The sequence below is a fragment of the Mirounga leonina genome, unplaced genomic scaffold (genome assembly GCF_011800145.1).
Source record: "Mirounga leonina isolate KUSES-001 unplaced genomic scaffold, KU_Mleo_1.0 Mir_178, whole genome shotgun sequence".
In the NCBI taxonomy this organism is placed as follows: domain Eukaryota; kingdom Metazoa; phylum Chordata; class Mammalia; order Carnivora; family Phocidae; genus Mirounga; species Mirounga leonina.
The window spans coordinates 11,222,638-11,250,250 of NW_023270464.1; the positions used below are offsets into that span (position 1 = coordinate 11,222,638).

General features: G+C 53.0%; 1 protein-coding gene across 1 annotated transcript; it reads right to left on the reverse strand.

Moving 5' to 3' along the window:
- Positions 1–20: 20 nt before the first annotated feature.
- On the reverse strand, positions 21–27,401 carry SYNM (synemin). Its single transcript, XM_035024038.1, has 5 exons — positions 26,476–27,401; positions 19,016–19,140; positions 9,549–9,619; positions 3,886–6,341; positions 21–3,021 (listed from the first exon to the last, which is right to left on the reverse strand). Exons 1-5 carry the CDS (start codon positions 27,277–27,279, stop codon positions 2,683–2,685), a joined length of 3,795 nt encoding a protein of 1,264 aa, XP_034879929.1. The 5' UTR covers positions 27,280–27,401; the 3' UTR covers positions 21–2,682.
- Positions 27,402–27,613: the final 212 nt, after the last annotated feature.

The window sequence follows — 27,613 nt, forward strand, 5'->3', positions numbered from 1 at the left end:
AAAGAAAAAAACCATGCATGTAAACACATATAGGTTTTAATTAGAGCTTAAATAGAAAGCACAAAAACACCTACTAGAAAACATTCATTTTCTCCAGGAACAAGGTGGGGTTTTTTTCTTAGATTTTTATTTTTATACATTCTTGTGACACTTCCCTCGGTAGGGAACAGCTTAGAAAGATCAGCTTTTTCGATGATTCCATCCTAAATATACACTGGAAACCACACAATATCAAAACCACCAGTGGGAGGGTGCAAAGCATTCTGTTAATATGGTTTTGTCTCCACAACGGTAAATACTGGTTCTGTCCCACCCCCAAAGCTGATTTCTATTGCCTCCAGAGCGACTGGTTTTAAAGGACCCGGAGCTGTGGGGTGATCTGCACAGTGTGGAGGGCCTGCCCTGCTCCTGGGTGATCCAGAGACTGAGCAACCAAAGATAGCTTGGGAGTCCATATCCGTGAATACTCTTGGCAGGCTAACTCCTTGAAGATCCGTGTTCTAACATGGAAATATAAATTAAGACCTCAGATACTTCTTTTCCAAATAGAGGTGGGTCATATTAGTAATCTGTCAGCACTCATTTACCAGATCACAAGGCAGGAGAGGGACATAAAACTAAGCCCACTCGGACTCACAGAACAGACTCCCCATCCTCAGTCTGTCTTGCCATCAAACCGGTAGGCTCTCCCCTTGACCAATAAATCACTTCTACAAACACCATCACCCACTACGGCTAACAGAAAAGCAGCCCATCCTTGACTGTATCAGAAACGAGAAGTCTTTGCAAAGCCGTCACCTCTGTACCAGTTTGTGACAGTTACTGGCTCATCTGGCCGACAACAATGGTTTAAACTTGGAAGTCAACTTTGTCTACACCCGGATTCACAGTGTTTATAAGACAGATTACCCTGAAAGCTCTGCTGCATTTTTCCTCGGCTTATTAAGAAAATGCACTCTCCCTCAACTCTCTGCTGTGGCCATTTCTGGAGGCCGAGGAGATGGAGGTCTTGGGGGCTGGAGAGCCACTGTGTGACCCCGCCCCCCTCGTGCCATAACCACCGCCCCCATCACCATAACCCACTTGAGGCTGATGTCACCTCGGATCGTTATTCTTCAGCTCACTACCGGCAGCTCTAGGTTCTGTGTTAGAGAAAATACAGGCTCGACTTTATGTGCAAGAAACTAGCTTGGATTAAAATAACACTGCTGCGAGAAATATTATTTTTGCATGAGGCCCTACCTCTGAAGATGGAAGCCTTAAAAGCAATGCCCTTATGTAAAAGAAAACAAACCCAATAAAGCACCCTCGCTCTAGTGTCTTAAACGCGACCGTATGGATGTGAAGGTCAGCATCCTGTGGCCCAGGAGGGCAGGGCCTTTGCCTTCCGGGGGCCCCTCCTGGGTGCTTCAGTGCTGGGCAACCAGAGGGGAGCCCAGCTTCTTCCCCTAAAACATCTTCTTCTATTCAACATTAGTATCGACTCCCCCGACCAAAACACCCCAGCTGTAATCATTTCTGTTAAAAACTCAAAAACTTCCTTGAGATTGGTGGTGGTTCTTCATCGCGACGTCTCTGAGCTCAGAAAGACCTTGGCCCCTTTCGAGGTGGGGTGAAAGGGCTTCTTTGGGAGGCACCGTCCGCCCTGTGCTTCCAGGGATAACTGCACGACCATCTGGGAAGCAAGTTCTCATCCGAGCATCAGCGTTCTCTGTATGGTCTTCGGGGTCTGCCTCCCACCAGGAAAATTAAACGTTTAGATGCTAAGGGCTAGGGTGCAGAGAAGCTCGAGAATACTCTGATAGGAGCTGGCTACTCCAGAACTCGGGTTGTAACAAGAAAGAGTATTTAGACCGTGCGCTACTTAACCACCTAGTGCTGCAAAAGAAAATACTCGAAGCTAGTCCCAAGAATCATTTCCCCTGCACACGCAGGACTGGTGCAGGGTTCTGGGACCTGTGCAAACACAGCAAGTGTATTAGGGACTTGAAATATCACCATAGGCTGAGGCTCTTCTCTCCATAAATAAAACACTATATATATATTTTTTTAAAGCTCTGCACATAGAAAGCAATTCATTCAGGTCTTAAAGTGAATTTAACTTTTTCCTAAAGAAAAAATCATTTAGAGCTTTTTTTTTTTTTTTTTTTTTAACGGAAGCGCTGCTTCTTTCCTAGGATTTCTTTTCGAGAAGGCTTAGAAAAGCGTATACATTTTTCCTTTTCAATGCTAGTTTTTTATTTCATATTAGCACATGCAAGTAAGATTGACTCGTAAATATATTACTTTTACCTTGTTACCATATAGGCATCTGACCGTATGGATAGCTAATTATAATTTTAGGCAGATGCGAGGCATTTCTGTGAGCAGGAGCAAAACTGGTAGAAATTGTCTCTAGCAGTGGAGAGAAAACTCCAGGAAAAGGAACTTTGGAGACTAAAACGATAAAAAACCTATTCGTCTTCAGTTCCAACTCAAAAATAAAATCCCAACACCTTTAAAGGCGTGAATTAACTTGAAACCTTTACAGATTATAGAGTAAATTGACATCGCCTGGAGCGCTCTTTGGAGAAAGAAAAAGGGGGCGTCTTAATCAAGAGTGAGCTTCCCTCCTTCCAATTAGTAAAGGCCTGTGTGTGTGTTGCCTCGGATTGGAAGATACCACCGGGAACAAAGTATTCATCAAAACCAGCGTCCCTCACTGTCCTCCTCCTGAGTGTCTAGGTAGAGAAGGGCCACTTTCTTTTCATCCGAAATCACCGACCTTCGGTCTACCACCCTCTGCAGCTGCACCGTCCTGTCAAACTCAGCCTGCTCCTTGCCCTTTTCCCCGGGGACCTGGTGTCCGGCCCCAGCAGAGCCCTGAGAGCTCACGCCGGCCACCCAGGCCTTCCCACTGCCCCCGTCTCTCCAGGCATCCCGGTCAGGGCCGCCACGCGCAGCCGCTTCCGTCCCTGCGGGAAAGAAGACTGTGGTCTCTCGTGTCCAGCGGGGGGTCACCTCTACGTTACTCACGTCCACCTGCAAGGGAAACGGAGTGTCTTGGGGCCCCAGCGCAACCCGCCTTAGCACTGCGGCTGTCTGCTACCTCGCCTCGCTCAGGGGACCCACTGAGCCGGAGGTGCAAGTGTTTCACACACAGGTCCTGGAAGGCGACCTGTTCAGAGGTTCTTGTTGCTGCGGGGACCCAGCCCAGTGCACCCGCTCATGCCCGACGCCTCTTCTGCCCCTGATGCATCTCCCACACTGGCCTCAGAGGTGACAGGGAACTGGCCCTTTGGAAGGCGCCCTCTCCAGGATCGCCCTGCCCCCCGTGTACCTACGAGCAGCCTGGCTCCCGTCTGCCGAGCCCTCTCTGCGAGCACTGTTTTCTGAGTCACTAAGCGCTCCGGGCAAGGGGATGATTTGCTCAGTGGCCGGATGCCTCGGAGACGCGATTTTGACCTGCCTCGTGGATCTGCCGTTCCCTGATCACCCTTCTGTCTGAAAGGGGGGCCGTGACCTGGATTTGCTCACGGAACCCCGCTCGAGGGCTTAGCTGAAGGGGCTTTACAGAAGTCTGCGGTACCCACAGACTCTGCAGTTTGAAAATAATCACCACCCCTCCCCGCCCTTGGAAATGGGGCCCTGAAAAATGACTTCCCTTTTAGCATGAGACTGTTTGGAGCCAAACACACTGTGTCTCTCCATGTCTGTGGAAAGCTCTACGGGGCCAGGCTCTCCTGGGCCCCCCACCTCCTGAAAGGCAGGGACGGATCCTTGGAGAAGGACTTCTTTGGCCACTTGACTCTGATCAGGACCCAGGGTGAGGTGCCTCACAGACCGGGGGGGAAGGGGAGGGCCTGCCGAGCTGGCTGCCTGACTTGGGTCACCTTCCCCACTTACCTCCACCACCTCTGCCGTGGGTCCCTCGCGAGAGACGTGCTCAGTCCTCCAGACCCCAGTGGGGCCTATCTGAACGCGCTGGACAGACCGGCTTACGTCCTCGAGCACGTGCGACTGGCCGAAGCCCCTCGGGCTGGTGACTTCCACGGTGGCCGACACGGGCCCCTGGGACGTGGCCGGCTCCGTGCCGGGGGAGGCCCTGCCGGCGTCGTCCTCCTCACCGGAGGGGTGGTACAGTTCCTGGGTGGCCCAGCGCCTGAAGCGGAGGCCGGCAGCCGGGGCCTCCGCTGCGCTCTCCCTGTCTGGGCTCCCGGGGGCTGCCGGGCTGTGCCGCTCGGCCACACTGTCTTGTACCACCGACTCCACGGCCTTCTCGATCTCCCCGGCTTCATCTTTGCTCAGCTCCTCCAGGTCTAACTGATTGGCGTCCACGGTTTTCGAGAGGTTGACTTCGGCAACCAAGGTCACGGCCCTACCGCCGGAGGTGTGCACTTTCTTGACGTCGATGGACATGTTCTCGGGCCCGCCCTGACCCTCTCTGGCGAGGGCCGACAGCTCCTCCTTCACGCGCTCCGGAAGGCTTTCTTCTAGCTGCCCGATCACCTCCACCAGCTGGTGTCGGGGCTCCTTGAAGGCCCCCTTGATGGACGTGTGGAAATCGGGTGGTATTTTAATCTCCTTTTCGATGACTGTGGGTTCAGCACGAAATTCACCGCTTCTAGTTTGTTCTTGCCAGTGAGTATGACCCACGTCTTCCTCCAGCGGAGCTTCTAAGACATCCGGTGGCCTCACAACCGTCTCTCCTGACCCATCATCCCTCTTTGTTTTTCTCCGAGTCCCTGGCAGAATCTCATCTTGCCAAGAGTACCTGATGGTGGACTCTTCTTCAATGTGGATCTGCCCATACACCGAGCCCTCGTCTCTGTTCTGCCCCCCGGGGTGCTCATCCGGCGTCGACACAAAATAACTCTGCTCTCCTCCTTCCGAGTCGCCTGCCTCCGTGACTTCCTCGACGTGGGTTACGTCCTCTTGGGGACACTTGGTCTCCTTATGCCGATTCCCTGAGAACATGGTATCTTCTCCTCCATAACCTTCTCCCTCGTCAACAAGCCCCTTGGAGCCTGGAGACACATCGTCCACCTCCTCTACTTTGAACGGGATAGAAAACTCCTCTGCCTTCTCACCACTGATGTAGCTCACGGGTTCCTCGGTGATCTCCACGTTGACGACCCTTGCCCTCCCCTCTCTTCCTTTCAGACCAAGGTTGATTATGTCTCCTATCATCCGCTCGGCCGACTTTCCCTTCAGGTCCACCTCCTTCACGTCCTTGCTCAGAAGGTATTCCAGGCCGGCTTCATCTGAAACATCGACCTCCTCCGTCAGTCTCGACTCCACGACTATCTCGGTCTTTGTTTGCCTGTCGCCGGCAAGCTCTTTCCTGTCCACGTAAGTGACCTTTGTGTCTGGAAAAGCATCGGCAGATGCCTCTGCATCCGGAGCCTGGGTAAACTGCTTCAGGATACTGGACACGATGTTTTCTGCTATGGTTTCGGTCGTGGACTCGCCCTTCGGCGGGCTGGCAATGTCACCGGGGCCCATCCTGAACCGGGCCTCCCGGGTTTCCACGCCTCTCCCAGTACCATCCGGGGCGTCCTCTTCGGGGGGCATCTGGCAAGCTTTCGGGGCCTCCTGTGGCACGCTCTCCCGGGAGACCCCTAGACTGATGGGCACCTCTCTCTCTCTCACGCTTTTCTCCTGCGCCGACTCCTTCCCTCTCCCCTGTTCCCGCAGTTGCTGGCTTTCTCTCTTTCTTGTTTCTTTATCTAACTTCGTCAGCTCTTCCCACCTCAGGTTTCTCTCCTCGGAAGCCTTCTCTTTGGAATCAAACACCTTCTCCTCCCGCTTTGTCTGGACGGTTTCTGGCCTGTTTCTGTCTTGCTCCCTCGTGCCGTTAGCTTCTGTCTTCTTTCCCACAATGACGGTCCTCTCACTTGACCAAGTGCTTCTGGAAGCGCCTGCCGGCCCGTCGTCCCGCTGCTGTCGGTAGGACTTTTGGGCCACGGTGGACTCTCGGGCCTCACGAGCGGAGGCGTCCTTCGTACCTGTGGTTCTCGGCCTCTCGGGGAATGTTTGCGCTGGAGCTTCAGGGTCTCTTAAAAGACTGTGCGCCGGAGAGAAAGTTCTGAAGTTGGTTTGACTCTTGGAGGTTTTCTCACGCGAGTCGGCAGTTTCTTCGTAAGTTGTTTCCTGCCGGGTGGTGGTGCGGGAAGAATATTCTGAGCCTCGGAAGCCTCTTCCGGCAGCACCTGCAGTGACGGGCTGGGCCGGCAGGTGCGGGTGCTGCACCAGGCTGTGGCTGAAGCTGGCCATGGGTGCTTTCTGCCTGGCAAACAGATTCCTTTCATTTTCCCTCTGTAACACCGAGCTGGCGCAGCGATAGGACGTGCTCCGGAGCTCTGCGGAAAAGGACAGGCATCATTACCTTCTTTCATCTTAAAAGCATCACCGCAGGTCAAATCCCGTCGGTCATCATAAAAGCCTACTATGACGGCAGAAGGGCCATTGTAAAAATGAGAGATTTTCAATCCCCAAATCATTTCTTTTGGTAGTTTAAAAAGTCCTGTTACAATAAAATAGAGCACGACACGTGCTTTGAGCCAACACCTCTCTCCACTTACTGATCTTAACAAACATCGACCGCGTGATCATAGAGCACAGTACACGCATCAGAGAAGTCAGGGGTGGGGGCGCCTGGGTGGCTCAGTCCCTAAGCGTCTGCCTTCCGCTCAGGTCATGATCCCGGGGTCCTGCGATCGAGCCCCGCATCGGGCTCCCTGCTCGGCGGGAAGCCTGCTTCTTCCTCTCCCACCCCCCCTTGCTTGTGTTCCCTCTGTCAAATAAATCAATAAAATCTTAAAAAAAAAAAAAAAGAGAGAGAGAGGTCAGGGGTGCCCGTTTCCACGGCTGAAATTTCACAATATCCTGATAATTTGGAAACATTCATCTCTACCTTGTTGACCTAAGTTTCTTTAACACATTTCAGCGGAGAAGAGCTTTATAATTACAAAGTACAGGATTACTAAACACCAATTGACACTGTCCCTCCACCATTTCATGGGCTCTTACTCACCATTCGTTTCCATGTTGGGCCAACAAGTCCTGCAGAACTTAACTTTTTCTAAGGCTCCCTGACTTCGTCTATTTTTACACTTCTATATTTACAAACTTCTCATTCGACAAGGAGCCAGAGCAGGAAGCCAACCAGGCACCAGCACTACGGTCTGTTTTAATGTCATGATCCTGGGGGTGGGAGGCAGTTCACTGGGCTCCCTGCTTGGCTTGGGATCGTCCACAGAGGGTGCTACCTTGGGTGTATCCAAACTCCACCACGAGGGCACCTGCTCTTAGGAATGGCAGCCGGTGGTTAGAAGGTGGCCAGGAGCACCATCCTCCCGGAGAGCGCCCCCTGGTGCCTGCCACACCCCATCGGCGGGGTAAAGCCTACACCCCCAGCTTGGTCTCCCTGTCACGGCAGCCAAAGCCAGGTGCCCCTTTAGGACAGATCCCCTTTAGGACAGATCCCAGGTGCCCCTTTAGGACAGACAGATCAACATACTAATCCTAAACAGAGAGGCCCCAGAAGATGAACCCCTGGGGAAAGTGCAGGAACATCTGGTTTTTAATTAAGGTCCACCGAGAAGTACGGAAGAGGACAGACCGCTTTCAGGCTCTTACCGCCTTGTGAGCAAGTGGCCGGCATTACTCTGGACAGTATTACAGAAGAAACATAAGTGAACTTATCAGTGCTTATGAAGACACTATCCAGGAACACATCTGTACATTTATTCAGTGGACAGTCAATGGGCACGTATATCGTACAGGACACAGAATGATCTGGAAGCTCAAAGCCTCATAAAAGAGTTCCCAACCCATCCTCTTTCTTCTTTTTCTTTTTTTTTTTTTTTAAGAATTTATTTATTTGTCAGGGAGAGAGAGAGCACAAGCAGGGCGAGTGGGAGAGGGAGAAGCAGGCTTCCCACTGAGCAGGGAGCCCGATGTGGGGCTTGATCCCAGGACCCTGGGATCACGACCTGAGCCAAAGGCAGATGCTTAACGACTGAGCCACCCAGGCGCCCCCCCATCCTCTTTCTTCTAATGCTACTTGCTTTTAGCATAATCCATAACTGCAAAACTAAATTTAGTTTACAAATACTGTCTCTGGATCCTTTAAGAAGCTTGACAAAACAATCAGTGAATGAAACAAGTTACCAGGCTCCCAGGAGCCCTCTTGCTGAGCTCTTCCTAGGCTGAACGATCAAAGCTGTCAGAGATCCCTAAGCCCTGGCCCCAAACCACTGGTTCCCCTCCAAGTCTGGCCCCAGCCCTTTTCTCCTCTCTTCCTTCTAAGTGAAGACTTATGAACCCTCACGTAAAAAAATGCAGCTAAGTAAACCTTGAAATCAGGTGAATGACATCTTTGGCTTTTTTCAACCTTACTCTCAAAATCAGAAAGCAAACCTGTCAGATGCCACCTACGACCAAATCCGAACCAGTCACAGATACCTAGAGCCAAAACTGTGCTTCTGAACCCAGTGACCTTTCAAAGCTGTGATGTGCCTAAGAGGGATGCAATTTTTGAAAAATAAAAATGAACAGCGTTTTGTTTTGTTTAAATCTGCCATCTCTCCAGATTAGCTGTTAACCAAATATTCTCCTGATAGAAGTACCGAATACATGCATTCCCAATGTGCCATGATTTCAAATATGGGAACACTCATAGAGACTGAAACTCTGCCGATTGAGGCACAGCCTGAGCATACTGGACGTAATTCAATCCGCCCTTCCTTAGCCAGAAAGCCCTGTAAGTTCTATAGGACTTTAAAAGCTTTTTTTTTTCTTTCTAAAGTTATCCTACAGGTTCTTCAATCCGCCCTTCCTTAGCCAGAAAGCCCTGTAAGTTCTATAGGACTTTAAAAGCTTTTTTTTTTCTTTCTAAAGTTATCCTACAGGTTCTTAGGGTCCTTCTAATGAATGCTCACCTGTTCTGTCAGTTCTGCAGCTATAGGGAATATTGAGCTTTATTCCGTAGCTTTTGGCCTCAATCAAGACAGACCTCAGGGCACCCAGGGACACCTGCACCACACGCATCAACATGAGCTGACCAGGCCAACCCAGGGTAATACGAACGGTGTAACCGTTCCCACCTCTGCCCCTCACGGGGGAGCAAGTTCCAGAGTGTTGACTCCCTGCTCCACGAAGTAATACCACCCCAAACTTGTGCTAAAGCTGCAAGTCTCCAGTCTGTAAAGGGCGTTCCCTCCAAAGGGGGTGATACACAAGCGCCCGCCCAGTCTCCTCCTCGCCCTTCACGCTTCCCGTCTCTACATCAGCACCTTCTCCTCCCTCCCCGCACTGGCCAGATGAATAAATGAATTTACTAAGCATTTTTCCACGCATTCCCATGTACATTCTTATTTAAACCATGACCCATTAAATAAAATCTATTTGGTACGTAAGAGAGGGATGAATGACACTCACCTGAAAAAAATCATATCTAACCCAAATTCTTCCAGACAAATGATGCTTTACTATTTAGCCATGGAATGAACCTGTTCAGGTGGAAAACATCTTAAAATTAAATAATTAGCTTTTCTTCTATTTACCTTGTGGCACGTTTTCAATGCGCTCAGTCAAGACCAATACCTCTGGATTACTCTCTCCTTCCAGTAAGGCTCTGTAAAAATAATTTAAAAAAGAAACAAACCTCATCAGGAAACAGAAGAGTGAGAAATGCTGCTATAAAGCCACAGTATGTAGTATTTGGTCGGTGACCACGCTATCACAGTGTCCTGTGTTTTAGGACTCGTGTCCGAAGATACTGCACCACAGGGATGCAAACCCCGCTCGGCGGGCCTGGCTGGATGGAGCGATGAACCTAATGAGCGGCGAGGGCTTCAGAAGTTTTGGAGAGGCAAGCCCTTCCAAAGCCAGGACAAGGAGAAGGAGGAGCTAGAGCGGGTGTGGGCCCAGGAGGGGAGGTCAGGGGTCTGGCTTGTCTGGGAAGCAGGGAGGGCCCATGCATGGCAGGTCACCCTGGGCCAGAGGGCCCCAGAATGATTACAACCCCCACTGGGGTCGTCCTGGAGTCACAGGTTGGCTGACTAGGAGCAGGGCAAAGACTGCCATGTGTTTGTACGTAAGGCAGCCAGACGGCATGTGCGTTTTCATGCTGGGTTCCCTGGGGACGTCTTAGAGCTAAAGGGAAGGAGAGAGAATGGAAGGCAGGAGGGCAGGCAGACGAGGAGAATGAAGAGCTGCAGACCGCCCCCCCCTTCCACCAGCACCACCCCAGGGGACTCGGGGCATCCACAGAAGCATCCCATTATCTCCTGCAATAAAACAGCAAAGAGCACTCGGTGGCTGATCCCTTGGGCCACGTCTAGAAGTCTAAAACTGCAGACTCATCATTAAGCGGTCATTCAGGGGCACAACTCGGAGCCCCGAGGACAGAGTGGAGGGGCAGGCTTTGGCCCCGAAGGCCAGCACCAGAGGCCGGGCACTCAGAGAGACGCCCTAGGTCACCGGCTGCTGGGGGAACAACAGTTGTTTGGTCGCTAGAGCAGAGCGGGAAGTCGTCACTACCTTCGGTTCCAAGGCGTCCACTGTGCGTGGCAAAGGGCAACTGGAAGCAGGGCTGCTTGGAAATAGCGGTATTATCCCCCGAGAGCTGGGCATGGAGTCAGGGGAGCGACGCCAGACGAGGGGAGGGACTCGGCGGTCTGGGCAAACCGGCTCCCAGCTCTACTCCCCCTGCTTCAGATGCAGCGAGGAACCCCGCAGGCGAGCGGGGGGTGGGGGGGACAGCCAGGGAGCACCCCTCCTGCGGCAGAAAGCAAAGACAACGGCCAGTGGGACTCCACTGGGAAGCAGCGGCTGAGGTGCACGCATGCGAACGTTCAGGAAGACAAGGGGCTGGGGCCCAGAGCCTTCCACTCGGGGCAGAAGCCAGGAAACAGGACACCAACCCGTTAATCCCACATCCTCATGACCAAGCATTTCAGGTTCCAGGAACACAAATAGCTTCCATCACCGAGAAAATTCTGCGGTCTGTATATAATAAGAGGGAGGATCAGGGTAGCAGTCGGACCCTGGGGGTGTGCGCCCCAGGATGACAGCTCACCGAGGAGGGGGCAAGCCACAGCGTCGGGGGCGGGGCTTGGTGAGAAGGCCAAGTTCCACTTCAGATCTTCCCTGGGGCTGCTCAGCAGGGAAAGCCGCGGGGACCACAGGGCCTCGCCTAGAGCCGCCCCAGCCAGGACAGAAAGTGCTCGTGGGGAGTCCGGGTCAGCGGAGAGCTCAGTGACAGGGCAGCGCAGGGGGGCTGGGGGAAACAGCTTCCCTCACCCCTCAAAGACGAAAGCTTTAGTTCCTCTCTCGGGCCAAATCCAATTTTGACTGAGTTCAGGACCCTGAGTAGGACGCGCTGGTTACCTAGGAGGGGGCGCCCGTGCCCCCCGAGGGGTGTGTGTGTGTGGTCACGTGCTGGTCACCAGGCCTGGCTAAGACTGGGCACAAGCATGGCTCGGACCCTCCCCTCCACTATGTCAGGAAGCCCTGGTAGCAACCCCCACACAGGGCCAACGGTAAGCATCCCCCGGCTCCAGCTCTGGGGTTAGAGGACCGAGTGCAGGGACCGCGTCTTGGCCAAAGGCACAGCTCCCTCCCCAGCAGGGAGAGTCCACTGGAACCCAGGCCGCCTGGGCGCCCACCCCACGAGCTGCTCAGACCTCCCTGCCAGGCCCAAGACGACAGCATTGCGTACAAACTTTCAAAAGAACAAATCCTGCAGACAGACCCTCCCTCCCCGAACATATTAATGCAGGCATATTCAACATCTTTTGGTGACTTCCATCAAAACCCCCCTACAGGGCTCTCCGAGAGCGTATGAAGCTCCTCCTGGGGAAGAACTCAGTCCCACTCTGCAGGGCTGGCTCCTGGAAGGCAGGGACTCCCCCCCTCCCCCGCCCCCCCCCCCAGCACAGTCGCACCAGTCATTTAATTCACGCCTTAATTAGGCGTGACACACGGGGGCATCCTGCGCCCCACCAGCACAGCTCACAGGACTAAGAGGACAGGGGCACAAACAGAATCGCTCAGGAGATGCCAGAAAGTTCCTCAAAAGCGCCAAAAGGCACATTTTTAAGGAATAGACTCATGCAACTTTAAGAAAAGGGTAGAGCGTTCTCTGGTTATTTTGAGAGCACTGGAGAAAAACGGCCTCCAAGCCGTGGTGACTGTGTGAAATGCCAACCCCCTGAATCATGAGCTATTAGTGAACATTTTATACAGACCCACAGGTTGGTGGCCTCTTAAGCAGGAAAATAAGCAAACATGTGCGGGAAAACCAAGTCCCTGGCCTCATTAAGGAGTCTGAGACCAATCCATAGCACATAAGTGAGCTATAATGTGGCCTCTGGCCAGGCTCCAGGCCCTAAAAGACCCCACTGGTCATCGGAGCGGGGCCCAGGGTAGGCTGGGGCTCTCTGTCCAGGATAGATTATCCTAATGGAATTTCAGGGCATGTCCGCTGTAATTCCGCCCTGGGGGCAACAAGGCATGCCCATGTCCCCGATAAATGTGGACAAGAGTGAGAGAAGAGGAACAGTCGGAGGATGTTTCCAGAAGGGAAGCCAGTGGAGCCAACTGGAATGGTTCACAAAGTGCTTCCTGGCTAAACACAGGTGGGGAGTGGTGGGAGGAAAAGGGGATGGAGCTGGGAGAAGGAGTCTCAGAAGGGCCTCCCTGGTCTCTAAGCTCCAGAGAGGGTGGGGGACAGCCTGCCACCCTGACTGGAGGGGTTGAGGGGCTGGATGCAGTAGGGGGAAGTGGGGAGAATGGACGAGCATCACCATCCGAATTGGAAAGGCCCTGCCCCACACCACAGGCGTATGGAAGATAATACTGAGGCCATGCTGCTCCTGGTCATTCCTTCCGTGCTCAGCTCTAAATCACATATCAAAGCCTATCCATCAGTTCTAGAGACTGGGGGAAAAAAAATCAAATAATTGACAGATCAACCAAGATTACTAATAAAACAGAGAAAAGCAGCCCTGGGAGTGGTTGATGGAGAAACTTCCCGAGCCAGGTTGCCCGGATTCAAATCCTGGGCCTGCCGCTTCCTAGTTCTGTGACGTTGGGCAAGCCACTCAAATCCTCTGTGACTCAGTTTCCCCACTGCTGAAACAGGCAGCATTCACAGGTGTGTGGTGGTCGCTAACTGGAAAGTTCTCAAAACAACGGCTGTCACAGAACAGGGGCTCAATCAATGGTCACAATCATGATCATCATCATCTGACTGACCTGAGAAGAAAGCTGTTTTCAGTTGACTGAAATAGTCCCAAGAGGGGAAGAGAGGCTGGATAACCTAAAATCCTGGTGGACAGAGAGCAACCCATTTCTGCAGTGATGTGGGGAAGGCTGGGACCCAAATGTATGGGTTACCCCCCCTCAGCCTCCTCCGCTTGAAACTACAAGATTTTATTAACTTCAAGTATTTCGCCTAATAACCAGCTGAGTCTCCATGTTAAAACACGGTTGTTAAGTTTTCAAGAGAGTAGGAGCAAAACAAAAATACATTTTGTTTTAGCAAAACAAAATGTATTTCTCCAAGCACTGGGGAAATTCCAAAGAACTGTTTTCCTTTGAACAGGTGCATGAAAAGGGGTAGGTGGGCCTAACATAATAATGCAGCGACCAGAAATACCATCATGACGGTGAAATTGCCATTGCTAGGGGTTATCTCTATTGCTTTGTGAGCGGTCCAGATCCAGAGATGGAATATTTATTTCCTCCAGTTGAAACGTGCGGTTTCTGCTTCCAGCCAGCCTAAGAGGAAACAGGAAGCTCGCACGTCCCCGCTGTACAGACATACAAAGACCGTGTTCTGACGTTGTTGTTTCCAACCTAACCTTTTAAAACAAGGACTTTGCCTGAAAAAGAGCCCAGGCCACAAATCTTTGCATTGCATTTTCATATCTGGCCAGCCAAGACTCCCTTCAGTACTCTTCTTTTGAAAAATGGTCTGGCTCTGCTTTCCATTTCTTCAGGTGACATTTAGAACAACTGTTATATATTTCAGCCCCAAAACATTAAAAAAAAAAAAAAAGTGCCTCTTTTTTAAATTCTGAGGGAAAATGCATCATCTGTCCCCCAGATCAGAAAGCCAGGATGGGCCTCTGGTGCACATGGTTTTCAGAGCCCGCGTTTTTGTGGGTTTGGGGCTCAGTTTATTCCTGGGTGTTTTTGCATTTTTTTTTTGTTTCAGATCTGAATATCTTTTTTTTTTTTCATTATATTTTCTAAGACCTTATTCCTTTTTTTTTTTTTAAGATTTTATTTATTTATTTGAGAAAGACATAGCAAGAGAGGGAACACAAGCAGGGGGAGTGGGAGAGGGAGAAGCAGGCCTCCTGCTGAGCAGGGAGCCTGATGTGGGGCTCGACCCAAGGACCCTGGGACCATGACCTGAGCTGAAGACAGACGCTTAACGACTGAGCCACCCAGGCGCCCCTAACACCTTATTCCTGATGACTGGGCTCTGTTCTCTTTCTTCGTCGGGCAGTGGGGGCAGGGGGTGGAGGAGGGGAGACTATTTATTTTCTAGCCAGGCTTCTGCAAGTTCTCAACCTGCAGCTTTGGGGGCAGATCTTCAGGTCGGCAGTGAGAAGGGTTTGGGGCGGGTTCGGGATGGCGCCCCAGCCCCGGTTTTCACCATATTCAGATTAGGGACCAGGTCTGAATGAGCAGCTGCCTCATGGAGAGGGCTGGCCTCTGGCCTGAAAGAGCAAGTGATGAGCGGCACCCTTCCCCCGGGGTTCCACCCAGGAGCCTCCCAATCCGCGCCCAGCGCTCCTCCCTGCCGGGCTCCGGCTCTTGGTCAGCCTTCACAGAGGCCCCCTTGGCCACCCCCGTGTCAGCTCCTCCCCACCTGAATCTCCAAGGACTGCAGGGACCTCCTGAGGCCTCCCTGCACCCAGTCCTCCTGCGAGCAGGCCGCCAGCCCCCTCCTCCCCATCCCCCACTGCCACTGGAAGTCCACCTCAGCTGCCTCCTTCCCAGGCCTCTGCTCACCCACCTTGCACTCTCCTTCCTCCCCTTGTTTCCCGATCTGACTCATCCACCTGGAGCTCCTTCCCGAGTCCTTCCTGCCAGTCGGCTTCCTGCCATCTACTTGCCCACCCCTCCAAGGCCAACTCAAATCTCACCTCTTTGGAAAATCTCTCCTGCCAACGTGGGCTGGAAGCTCTCGGTCCCTCCTCTGAACTGTCTTTTTCTGACCCTATTCGTTGGCAGTGACCTGCCTATAGGACTTTCTTTCGTCATCTGATTTGGCTTTTTACCTAAGTGGACGGGTCCCTCCCCACGTGCCACCCCCACTCCCCACCGCCCCCTCTCCTGCATGTCTGTTCAAATCTCCACCATCCTTCAAGACCCCGATCAATCTCGCCTCCCTCCTGAAGCCTTCCCAGATTCTCACAACTCCCTTCTCCTCCCCAGAAACCTTGCCCTCGTGTGTCTTACGAGGCATTTCTTGTTTCCAACAGTGCGGGAGGCGACTTAGGTCCACGCAGCCTGGTCCACAGCACATGACCCTCAACACCAAGCCACACTTCGCTGTAGGTTTGTGCACCTCGCTGCCTGCCAACGTCTCTGGAGCAGCCTGAGGGCACGGGCCCCACTCACAAAACATGGCCTCACGTCTGTGGCTCTTGTCCATCCATCCCACACAGCCCTCCAGGCCTCCAGGCCAGGCCCCCAAACCCAAAGTTGCCTGGCATTACCACAGATACCACGCAAGCTCAGTCCTCAGGTCCTCACCCAGACTGGCCCCTTGGCCTGGAAGCCCTTCCCACGTGATCTGGAAGCCGGGGCTGCAGGCCTCATCCACCATCCCCCACCCCCCCAGCACCCTGCACACCATTCAGCCTGCCCATCATTCACCCGCCTCTGGGCCACAGTGAGACCAGCTCAGTGCCTTTGGGATGCTCCCGGGATGCTCTGTAGACAGTGCCATGCATCCTGAGTCACCTGGGATCTTGTTGCGGGGCCGGCCTTGACCAGAAGGTCTGGAATGGGCCCGAGGTTCTGCATTTCCCGCAGGCTTGAGACGCCCAGCGATGCCAAAGCCGTCAGTCTGTGGGCCCCTGGAGCGGTGAGGCCCTGCACCCGTGGTTCTCTACCCTGGCCGCACCTGACCATCCTCCTCGGAGCTGCAAAAGCACCAGGCCTGGGCCCATCCTGTGCCAAGCTGATTGGAACATCCAGGAATGGGCCCAGGGGCTGATGCTTTATCAGGTTCTCCAGGTGACCCCCAGGTACTGATGAGGCTGAGAACCACACGCTGTCCTGTCGGAGCATCTCCCCCCTCACTGCTTGGCTGCCAGTGTAAATAAACACTTCCACTCCAGGAACAGCCTTGTGACTACGTACGGGGTGGATGTGCCCCTCCAGCCCCATATAACTTCACTGGGGACAGGCTGATGGGGGGGCGAGCCCGGGCCCCTGGGCCAGCCCACCTTCTCTTGGGCTCTCCCTGGGGTCTCAGCATTAGCCAGCCCCGGGAGGAGAGGGCTCATTCTCACACCCACCCGCCAAACAAGGCACCAGTGTCTTCCCGGGTCACCAACTGGCCCACCAGGTTTGAGGAGATCCTCCAGCCTTAGACGCTGCGGTTTGCTTTGTTCGCATTTTATTATTTTATTAAATTGCATCTTTACTTATAAACTCTAAGTCTACCTTTAGTTATAAATGATACTACTCTGTTAGCAGTGTTCCTTCTTCACCTTGAAGGCTAACCGGAAAGGGCCAAGTATCTGGGTTCGGAAGCACGCGTGACACTCGAGAGCTGGCCTCAGCACAGCGGACAAATTCCAGTTGTACTGGGCTGTGCTTCCAACTTGAAGGCGCCACAGCCCCTTCCCTTACACATGAGATGCTAATCATCAACTCCGCAACACCGGGGGAACGGCCACTGCAGGGAAAACCGGGGACAAATCCACCTGATCTCAGTCAGCCACACCGTCGGCCAGCCTTGGCCCCTGGGGACAGGGCTGGTGAGGAGTCACACTGCACGGGGCCCTGGGCCGTGGTCCCCAAGAGGCTGACAGTCGCTGCTGCACTCCCTGGGGCAAGGGTATGGAAGGAAGGTCAACTTCCTCAAAGACAGCGGGTCGTGATTTTTAAAGATCAAGTGGGCCCCTGTGACGGGGTCAGAAGAGCAGAAGGGCACTAACACAAATATGCATTTCTTCCCTGTTCTCAGAACACGGGCAGCAAGACAAAATACAGGAAGTCATGTAAGAGATGCCAAGGGCTTATCTGCAGGACACAAGGCAGTGATAGAAACACTAGGCATTCGGCTTGTACAAAGAAATGGGTTATATTCCACTGCCCGTATGTCTTTTAGGTCTGTGGGCACCTCCCAGACTAAATCCTGAGCGCGGGGAGGTGGGGAGGCATGGAGCTGTTCTAACCCCTGGTCTTGGTATCTGCAGCTGGGCATGGCTGGGCTCCTCATTTTCCCTGTACGAACTTGGACGTCAGAAAGACATACAGTGAAATCAATTACTCGCTTCCCTGAAAGTCCTGTGGCCTTCTAAATTCCTAGGAGGTAGCCAAGTCAATCCCTAATTGGGTTAGAGCAATGCCAGGAACAGACAGAGGCCGTAAACTGTCTCTGCCGACAATCAGGCTGCCGACGCGAGCACAAAGGCTCCCCGTCAATGCCCTTGAAAAAAGCTAGGGTGGGAATACCTACCAAAAAAGTCAGGCCCTGGACACGCAGGGAAGATGCCCACCAGGCGCTCTGACTTCTCACAACAGAGAACGAGGGGCAGGACTGAGCAAGGAAGGAAAGGGCTCAAATCCCAGACAGACAAAGCACAAGATCAAAGTCTCCAAATCCAACCTACAGAACTATTACAACAAGGAAGATCCAACTGCTTCTGTAGGGAAAAGAGTCACGGGACATCGAGGTCAGCTAACATGGGCACAGATGTGGATCTTCTGGGACAACCTCATATCTGCTCTAGGATGGTGCCAGTCTGGGGGCACCTCCCATCCCAGGGTCAATCCGTGTGGCTCACGGGAGGGTGGGCCCTTCCGAGCTCCAGAGCACTTTGTCCCCCTGACCAGGGACAGGGACAGGCACATGGCCCAACGGAGCCAGACTGCAGGGCCTAGGAGTTTGGCTGAGACGGATGACAAAGAGCCCCTTCCTCCGACTAGGGGGGCAAGCCTACAAGGACAAAGCCAGGAGCTGGCTGGGGCCCATCCTGCCATGGCGTGGGCAGAGCCGAGGAGGAAGAGACCAGGGAAAGCAGCAGGGACTGTCCCTGTCAACTGCGCTTGGACCTACTGTGCCTGAAACTAGGGACTTTCTCCATCAAGTGAGTAATAAATGCCTTTGTTGGCTTGAGCCAGTCTGAGAAGGGCTTCGGTCACTAGTAAGTGAAAAAAAGTCCTGACTAATGCTTCCTTCCCCCAAATAAAGCCTGTTTGGAAGTTTTCCTTATTAGTAATTTCGATCACCTGACCCAGCTTGATTGCATTTTGTGATTTTTCCACCCCGTGTGAGATTTCCAAGGAGACTGTGGGAGACGGACCTTGAGAAGGACAAGCTGGCTGGTGCCTCCTCTGAGGACCCTCCTCTCTGCAGTACTCAGCTATAGCCCGGCTCTCAGAGGGGGGGACCCAGCAGAGGCCCCAGTGGCTTGCCCACCCCTCCGTCCAGCTGGAGGCTCTTCCAAGAGCTGCTTTGCCCTAGGCAGGCCTCGCCCCTTAGTGGCTGCCTCGGGCCCAGGCCAGGGACCACCCAATAGCCTGCTCCCTCTTCACTAATGGTCAGAAGGGCCCGGATGAGAGGCTGGCTGAGGCAATACACAGGGAGGCCAGCCCAGGGCTGCAAGGCAGACTACCTGCATGCCCCAGCCAGATATGGTCTTTTAACCCAGGCCACTTGGATATTCTGAGAGCAAAGTCATGGTCAGAAGACTGCAGAGGCAGCCCACAGGGAGTGCTGAACGAGGCTACGGGGGATTTCGCCCAGGCAGCCCCCGTACAGCATCCTTACCGATACGTGGCCACCTCCAGGCTGAGGCTGGTCTTCACCTGCACGAGCTCCTGGTAGTCCCGCAGCCGGTCAGCCATGGCCAAGGTGAGCGCCGCCTTCTCATCCTCCAGGCACGCGATCACTCTCTAAGGAGAACAAAGCACTTTTATTTATTTATTTATTTATTTATTTTTTAAGATTTTTATTTTTATTTATTTGACAGAGAGAGACACAGCAAGAGAGGGAACACAAGCGGGGGGGTGGGAGAGGAAGAAGCAGGCTTCCCACTGAGCAGGGAGCCCGACGCAGGGCTCGATCCCAGGGCCCTGGGATCATGACCTGAGCCAAAGGCAGATGCTTAATGACTGAGCCACCCAGGCGCCCCAACAAAGCGCTTTTAGATCAGAGGGCTGGAGCTCCGCTTGGTCAAACTGAAGGTACCAATGGTTCAGGATGCAAAATGGAAAAAAACAAAATCTCTAGGCTTATTAAAGATGCAGTCACTGTAAGGGTGATTTTAAATACAATATTTCTTGGGGTGCCTGGGTGGCTCAGTCGATAAGCGTCTGCCTTCGGCTCAGGTCATGATCCCGGGGTCCTGGGATCAAGCCCCACATCGGGCTCCCTGCTCAGCGGGAAGCCTGCTTCTCCCTCTCCACTCCCCCTGCTTGTGTTCCCTCTCTCACTGTCTCTCTGTCAAATAAATAAATAAAATCTTTAAAAGAAATAAATAAATACAATATTTCTTCCCCACAGAATTTTTTTTAATTATTATTATTGCACACGGACAATTTTGGCAGGACACTGGCTGTTCTGTTCCTACTCTCTAGGGAGAAGGAATGCTTCGAAGTTCATGGAAGCATCTCTGCCATTCAAACATCATCAGCTGCTTAGGAAAGTCAACACCTCACCCTGGTCTACGAGGATGCTATTCAAAGTGAGCCCAGACCAGAACACAGGGCTTCTGCAATATCTAAAACGGAAGTCCCTCCGACGTGAAGAATTTCCCCCACACTCATGATTTCCCCCAACACTAAGCAGGTACACTCACAGAGCTCTTTGTTTCACCTAGAAAAGCTACACGGATGAGACAGGAATATCTTCCCGGCATAAATGTCAATGCGGACCAGGACGTAAATCTTTTTTGACTGTACTTGGCGGACGTCGTGAAGTGAGCACTCCCTCCTCACGTGTTCACGTCATGCTCCCAGCCCTTAGGGCATGTCCACTTGCACCTGGCTAATTACATCTGTCCGTCTGTCCATCTCTCTCTCTCCCCGCTGGGCTGGGAGACACTGAAGGTCATGGCCTGCCACCTCGGGCATCCCCCCTCTCTAGAAAACTGCCCATGTCCTAGAATCGCACAGCACACAATCGGTGAACTGGACTTGAAATGATCAAGAGAATGCCTGCTACCCCCTTAACAATGTGCTATTTTAAATTGACAGTATCTTTCAGTTAATAACCACAGAGACTTCATCGGTACCATTTACAGTTTTACATTACTCTGCGTTACAGTTTTGCATCAACACTTTTTAGTTGCTCTGGGAAATAATTAACAGAGCAAGTATTTAAACACTGAAACAAGTCCATATTCTCTAACTTCTGGTTTGTAATGGAAAACAGCCTTATTTCTGAATACAATTAACTAAACTGGCTACATTTTTAGACATTTGTCTTTGTGGGATTCAAATAAGACAGTCTATTTCCATTCCTCTTGTAATCCCTCCACCAAAGGCACCAGGCGACATGCTAAAGGTCTGCAATAAATACATAAGGTCTGCAAAACCAACGAATGAATAAACTAAGATCTCACACTGGATCCACCATTTTAAACGATGTACAATCGGCATGTAAATAATCCTGCCTCCCTAAGAGTTCTATATCAGCTAATGATTGTTGCTAGGTTCTCTTTGTGTGTATAAAGCATGCTAAAAATAAAAACTGAAACCATTTAGCTTTTAAAGCAAAGGAGTAAATTTAAGAATCTCTAGCTAGTATCCCAGGGTAGATCTTTGTTAATATCCAAAACCAGCATTGTAAGTAGATAGTGAGGCTTACCAAAGCAGACCATTCCAGTCTTGATTTCAGTTGACAGGGTTGTCAAAATTTAGCCATGACATTCAGACATTCTGTAGTTAAGTCTTGGTGTTAAAATCCTATGTTCCCCCATTTTAGAGGGAATATAATCCCAGGTCTAAGGTTAGAGTATAAGATGTGCTATAAACATCCAGAGATTACTCCTTTCTACTGCAAGAAATGCAACCTATCAAAACTTGGAAATCTGTACTAATTTTATCTTTAAAGAGAACTTCAATTATTGTTAAACTGCTTAGAAAAAAAAAATATCACATGCACTCAATTCTCTATCCACAAACCTCCTGAGCAGATTAGGATCTCCCTGTCATGCCAAACCACAGGTAGGCGCAAAGATTCTCTCTCTTCCCAGAGGGCACAGAATAGGTCTGCACCCCACAAAATACGAGGGCAAAAAAAACCCCCAAGCTGTGTTGCAGTTAAAATAAGTATAGTTCCAACCACATTTCCGTGTGATTCAACTCTCCTGAAACTGTCAAAGGAAAATTACTTGACTTTTGGAAGCGAGAACTTAAGTACGACTTATTGGCTCCTAACAGTCTCCACAGAGACTGTAACCGATCCTGCTGGTTGAAGCAAGCTTCAACTTGGCTTTGACTTTGTCAGTTTTCAAACCGTGGGCCGGGAAGAGGTACTAGAGCAAGAGACCCAGCATGCTGATTCTAACCAAGCAAAAGCAGTCCCACCTAATGTTATAAAAGCTGGGGAGAGAGGTCACCTTTTTTAGTTGCTATTTCGGGAACTTCTGGATGGCCTCACAAGTGATGATGCAACGGAGGTCTGTGCCAGGGAGAGCATGCTGGGGTGTGGGTCCAAAGAAAGCTCCTTCTCTTCACCCAACAGGAGCTGCTCTCTGCTGAGCAAGTCCCACGGCCAAAACAGGAAGAGCCTGTGAATGTCACAGTCACTCAGAATCCTGACTGGTAGAGATTGAGGGAATTTAAATATTGTGATAACCTCACCGAGACACAAAAACTCAATATATTTGGAATAACAAGCGTTAGTGGAATGCTAAGTTTTTCTAGCTCTAGTCCAGATAATACTCTCAACTCCAGACTCAGAATTGTATCTTGTAATACCAGGTGGGCATCTAAGAGGCATTCAGAGTGAACTCTGATTTCCCACCCAAATCGGCCTAATCTCCTGCTCCCAACTCCCTTCAGCAAAGAGCACTCCCTTTTTTTCAGTGGTTGAGGCCATAAGCACTGGAGTCGACTTGGGATTTCTACCCCCCTTTCTTCCACTGCATCCATCCGCAGACCCTGGTGGGCTTAACCTCAGAGAAGAGCTCCCTCTCAGCCCCTCATTGCTGCCCCTGGTCCAAGCATCCAGCACGTCCTGCCTTGATTAGTACACAGGTCCCCTAAAAAGTCCTCCCTGCTCCCACTCTTGTCCCCCACAGTCTGTGTCCCCCACAGCTCCCAGAGCAACTGCATTCAGATACAGTCGGGTCACCCCTCACCTGTGCTCAGAGTCACCGAGCGGCTCCCCATGCTGCTCAGAGCCAAAGCCCAAGTCCTGTAGAGGCCACTCTCCCCCTCAGTCACCCCGCCCCAGCCACACCTGCCTCCGGGACACCATGCGCTGTTTCCATCTCAAGACCTTTGAAGGCAAGGGATTTTCTGTGTTTTGTTTTGTCCACTGCTTTATCCCCAGCACTCAAGAACCAGGCTCGGCACTCGACGTGCCCAGTAGTGGTCGGATGAATGAATGAATGAACCGAATGTGTGTACCCTGTGAGCTGTTTTTATTACCCCTGTTGCGCAGATGGGGAAACGGAGACACAAACAGGGGCAGAGCCAGAATTCAGGCCCAGGCAGGGCGGCTAACCCATCCCCCTTCCAGTCAAAAGAAAGTTCTCATTCAGTCACATTTTGGGGACTTGGACGCCTTTTATAGTCAGCCTCAAAAGGCTAAGAGCTCAGTTTCATAAGCAAAAATCTCAGTGTTTATAGGGGTAAGGCTGGCGTCAACCAAAAAGGTCTTGAGCTTTTGTCCAAACTTCTTCCGGCAAACTGGGAGACGGTGTATTACTCTGGCTTCGAGTGATCTAAACCACATAGAAAACGCTAGGGACTTGGATGTCAGTTCGGCAAACCTCTCTGGCAGATCTGGGGGGTGGGGCCTAACACACCGGCCTTAGGGGAAGAACCACTTTTCCCAGAGAGTCCCGGCCGGCATCTGGCTCTCTTGGGCTGCAGAGGAGGCCCTGAGCCAGAAAGGCAGTGGGCACTGAGTGGGGGAGGGGAGGGTTCCCACTAAACCACAGGGTACACAAAAAGTAAATGAAACACATCTGACCCAAAAACTATTCTGACAACAGCCAGCTGGGAGGGTCAGAAAGTATTTTAGGGCTTCCGATGGATGGGGCCCCTCTGGGCTAGCCCTTAGGAAGCACAATTACCATTATTCTCTGAAGGCAGAGAGAATCCTGGTTAAACGTTTCTCTTTGATGAAACAGAGAAGAGAGGAAATGTTGGGTCCCTTTTTAGTTGCTCAGACACTGGCACCTGAAGAGAACCCTGGCTTAGCTACTTACCCACTAGGTGACATATGTGCCTCAGTTTCATCGTCTGTGAAATGGGGCTAATATTAATATCTACCTCATAAGATCACGCTGAGGACTAAGAGTGAATACATGTGAAGGGCCTGGTTCCTGGGGTACCTGGCACGCGAGAAGCACCTGATAAAGGGTAACTCTTAGTAATGAAACATCTACTAGAGTATATTAGTTAAACCCGGTTTTATGGTATTTTCAGTCTCCCCAGAGCGAGCTTCTGTAGAATTTGAAGAAATCAAGGGCTCGGGGTTAAATCATGGATACTTACTCCTTAACAAAACTCCTGGTATTTTTACCCTTTAAAAAAAAATACTCATGGTTTGGTGTTGAACCTTTGGGAATGCAATTTGAAATTCGGTGGCTTTAAAGCTAACTGGGGAAAGATTCGAACTACTGATAAGGGAACATTCAGTGTGATGAAACCTACACAAATTGGAAGCGAGAAAAATTCCAACTCCCGTCGACATTCCTTGCTCCCTACTTTTAGGGCAAAGAAGCAAATTCCAATGAGAGAGGTAGCACCAGACAGACTATTGAGGGTGGGGCCCTAGTCCCCATCAGGTGCAGCCCCCCAGCTCTGTGTCAGAGGGTGGGACAGTGATGCCGACTGCACATCCCAAGCCCGCCCCTCTGCTGTTTCTATATTGACTGGAAGGGGGATGGGTTAGCCGCCCTGCCTGGGCCTGAATTCTGGCTCTGCCCCTGTTTGTGTCTCCGTTTCCCCATCTGCGCAACAGGGGTAATAAAAACAGCTCACAGGGTACACACATTCGGTTCATTCATTCATTCATCCGACCACTACTGGGCACGTCGAGTGCCGAGCCTGGTTCTTGAGTGCTGGGGATAAAGCAGTGGACAAAACAAAACACAGAAAATCCCTTGCCTTCAAAGGTCTTGAGATGGAAACAGCGCATGGTGTCCCGGAGGCAGGTGTGGCTGGGGCGGGGTGACTGAGGGGGAGAGTGGCCTCTACAGGACTTGGGCTTTGGCTCTGAGCAGCATGCTGTTTCTATCTGTTCATATCTGAGGTTGCACTAAGTTTTAGTTAGGGGGGAATGGGTCCTGAGAAAGAACCCTGTAACCAGAGCTTCAGGGTCCAAAATGAGTCAAGTGAGCTCCAACTGCAAGGGAATGGTGAGGATTTGGCCCACCCAACACACCTCAAAGAAGCAGTTTCCGAACCTTCTGGCACAGCTCGGGCCCTCGGGGCGGTAGCAGCGGTTCCAGGCACTTGTTTTGGGTTAAAAGCCCTGCAGAAGTTTCTTCTATGCTAAGATGCTTTTTCACTTCTGCTCAACACAGAGCATGGGGCCCTGTGAAACTAGCCTCCCTGGCCCTCATCATGGGTGAGGGAAGCACTCTGGAGTCTAGAATAAGTGCTGGAAATCAGCACACACTTCAGCCAGTCCCTGTCCTTGCTCTACCTACAACCCCGGGCTGGGGTGGGGGGGTAATTTTGAAAATTATGACGCAGAGGCCCAACAAAACCCACATTCCAAAAAATTACATTCCAAACAATTTCGTATGGTACTGCTTTATAGGATTTCCCATCTAGACTCCAGCTCTTTGAACACTGAAACCCCAAGGCAGTGCTCAGGACCTAGGAGTAGTCAATAGATATTTGCTGATTATTTGTGGACCCCTGTCACATCACCACAGTCCTCGAGGCCAAAGCCACTGTGTTCCCTTTACTCCCTGCGTTTAAAAAAAAAAAAAAGCACACAATCCTTCTACCACAAATCTTTAACTCCAAGCTACAAATTATCCCCTTAAAATATTTCTGAATCTGTGAGAGTGTTATTTTAAACTGTCACCCTGAGAACTACGGAGAGTATGATTTGGGGGCATTTTTCAATTCTGGCCTCCAGGAGGCGGGCCCAGGGCCAAGCCTAGTACTGGACTGGGACAATAATCGGCCACAGGTGTCACCCTGTCAGTGTCAGAGGTTTGGGCTTCGCTTCTCTGAAATAGTAACTGTTTCTATTACTGCGCACTTTTATAGTAACTGTTTATATTACATGCTGCCACAGGGACCAGGCCGTTCCCACAACTTTTCCACTATCCAGGGACCCGATGTCTGCTTGGGAGACTGTGAGAAAAACATCTCCCGTGGAGCTCGTTTCTGCATGAAGGTGACTGCCCCTCCCAAGAAGACACAAGGCAGGAGGCCCAGAGAGCCAAACGGGCTGCCTCCTCCTGGGAAATCACTCTGGCTAAATAAAAACCGTTTAAGGAAACTATTTAAGTTTTCCCCAGGGGTGCCCTACAGCCGAGGGGCTGTCATTTTGAATGGCTCCCGGTCAGGACTTGACATTGCCGAGACACCTCCCAACACCGAGACCCAGCCGAGAAGGAATGAGCCGTCGCTTCCGAAGCCGCTTCTGGAAGTCAGAGGGGCCTCTTGCTGGACTTGTATGCGAATTCGGTCCACGAAGCGCAGGACATTGAAAGAGAGCCTAGAGCTGGCTGGGTCCTGGGTCTTTTGCCAGCATGCACCCTCTCCTAGCAAGAGCTAAAGAAACGGACAACCTAACGAGACGACAGGGACGGGACCCTCCGCCAGGACCAGCCACCCTAACCCGCAAACCGCGCTCCTCTTCCACGGCTGGTGAGACGCCGGGACCCCGAGGCCCCGACGCAGAGCGGGGGGGCCCCCTCAGCGCCCAGCTGCCGGGAGGGGGGGCCGCTCGGGCCCCCTCGGGCCCGGCCCCACCCGTCGGCGGCGCCACGCCCCGGGCGCACGCAACGCCTCCGGACAGCCCCGCCGCTCCCCTCCCTTCACCACAGGCCCGGGCCCGGGGTGGGGCCGCCCCCGCGCACCGACCTGCCGTTCCTCCGCCTGCAGCTCGTACTCCTCCCGCACCCGCCGCAGCTCTTCCTCCAGCAGCGCGCGCAGCTGCTCCAACTCGAGCGCCTCGCGCCGCAGCGCCTCCGCCTCCTGCGCGCACAGCCGCGTCTCCTCCTCGGCCTCGCGCCGGCTGTCCTGGCCGCGCCGCAGCGCCTCTTCCAGCTCGCGCACCTCGTCCTCGTACAGCTGCGCCGTCTCCCGCCACGACTCGGCCACCAGCAGCGCGTAGCTGTCGTGCACCTCCCGCAGACGCGGCGGGGGCCTGGCGGGGCCGGGGGCGCGGTAGCTCTTGGTCAGGCGGGCGGCGCGCGCGCGCAGCTCCCGCACGTCTCGCTCGTGGGCCGCTTCCAGGCCGCGGCGCTCGGCCTGCAGCCGGCCCAACAGCGCCTCGAGGGCGGCGCGCGCGCCCAGCGCCTCCTGCAGCTCGCGCCGCTCTGCGCCCAGCTCGGCGTCCAGGCGGCCGCGGGCGGCGCGCTCCTCCTCGCCCAGGCGCTGCAGCTCCCACAGCTCGCGCCGCAGCGCATCGCGCTCGCCCTCGGCCAGCGCCGTGGCCCAGCTCAGCTCGTCCAGCTGCTGCCGCAAGCCGCGCGCCTCCTCGGCGAAGCGCGCCTGCCCCTCGGCCCACAGGCCCTCCTGCCCGCGCCGGCCGCGCAGCTCCTCCTCCAGGAGCAGGTTTTCGCGCTCCAGCTCCCGCACCCGGCACACGTAGTCGTAGAGCCGGGCGTTGAGCTCCTGCAGCTCGGCCTTCTCGGGGCCCGTGTGCAGCCGCCAGGACAGCATCTTGCTGGGCGTACGGGGCTCTGCCGGCCGGCCGGTTCCCTCCTGCCCTGGTCTTGTCCCCTCTTCTGAGCCGCTTTGGTCCCGCCGCTGCCTGGGAGGCCCCGCAGACTGGGGCGGGACCCGGCGCGCCGCGGCACTTAGCCGACGGGGCGGGCGGGAGTGGGCGCGGGCCGCGGCCTCCAACCAATCAGAGCGCGGCCCGGCGCGGCCGCTGCGGCCGGACGGCGCCCCCTGCTGGAATGACAGCGGCGCCGCGCGGGCTCCCGGCCCCGGGGCCCGGGCGGCCTGGAGTCCCGGTCCCCGGCAGTAGGCTAACAGCCCGGCGGGTGGCTCG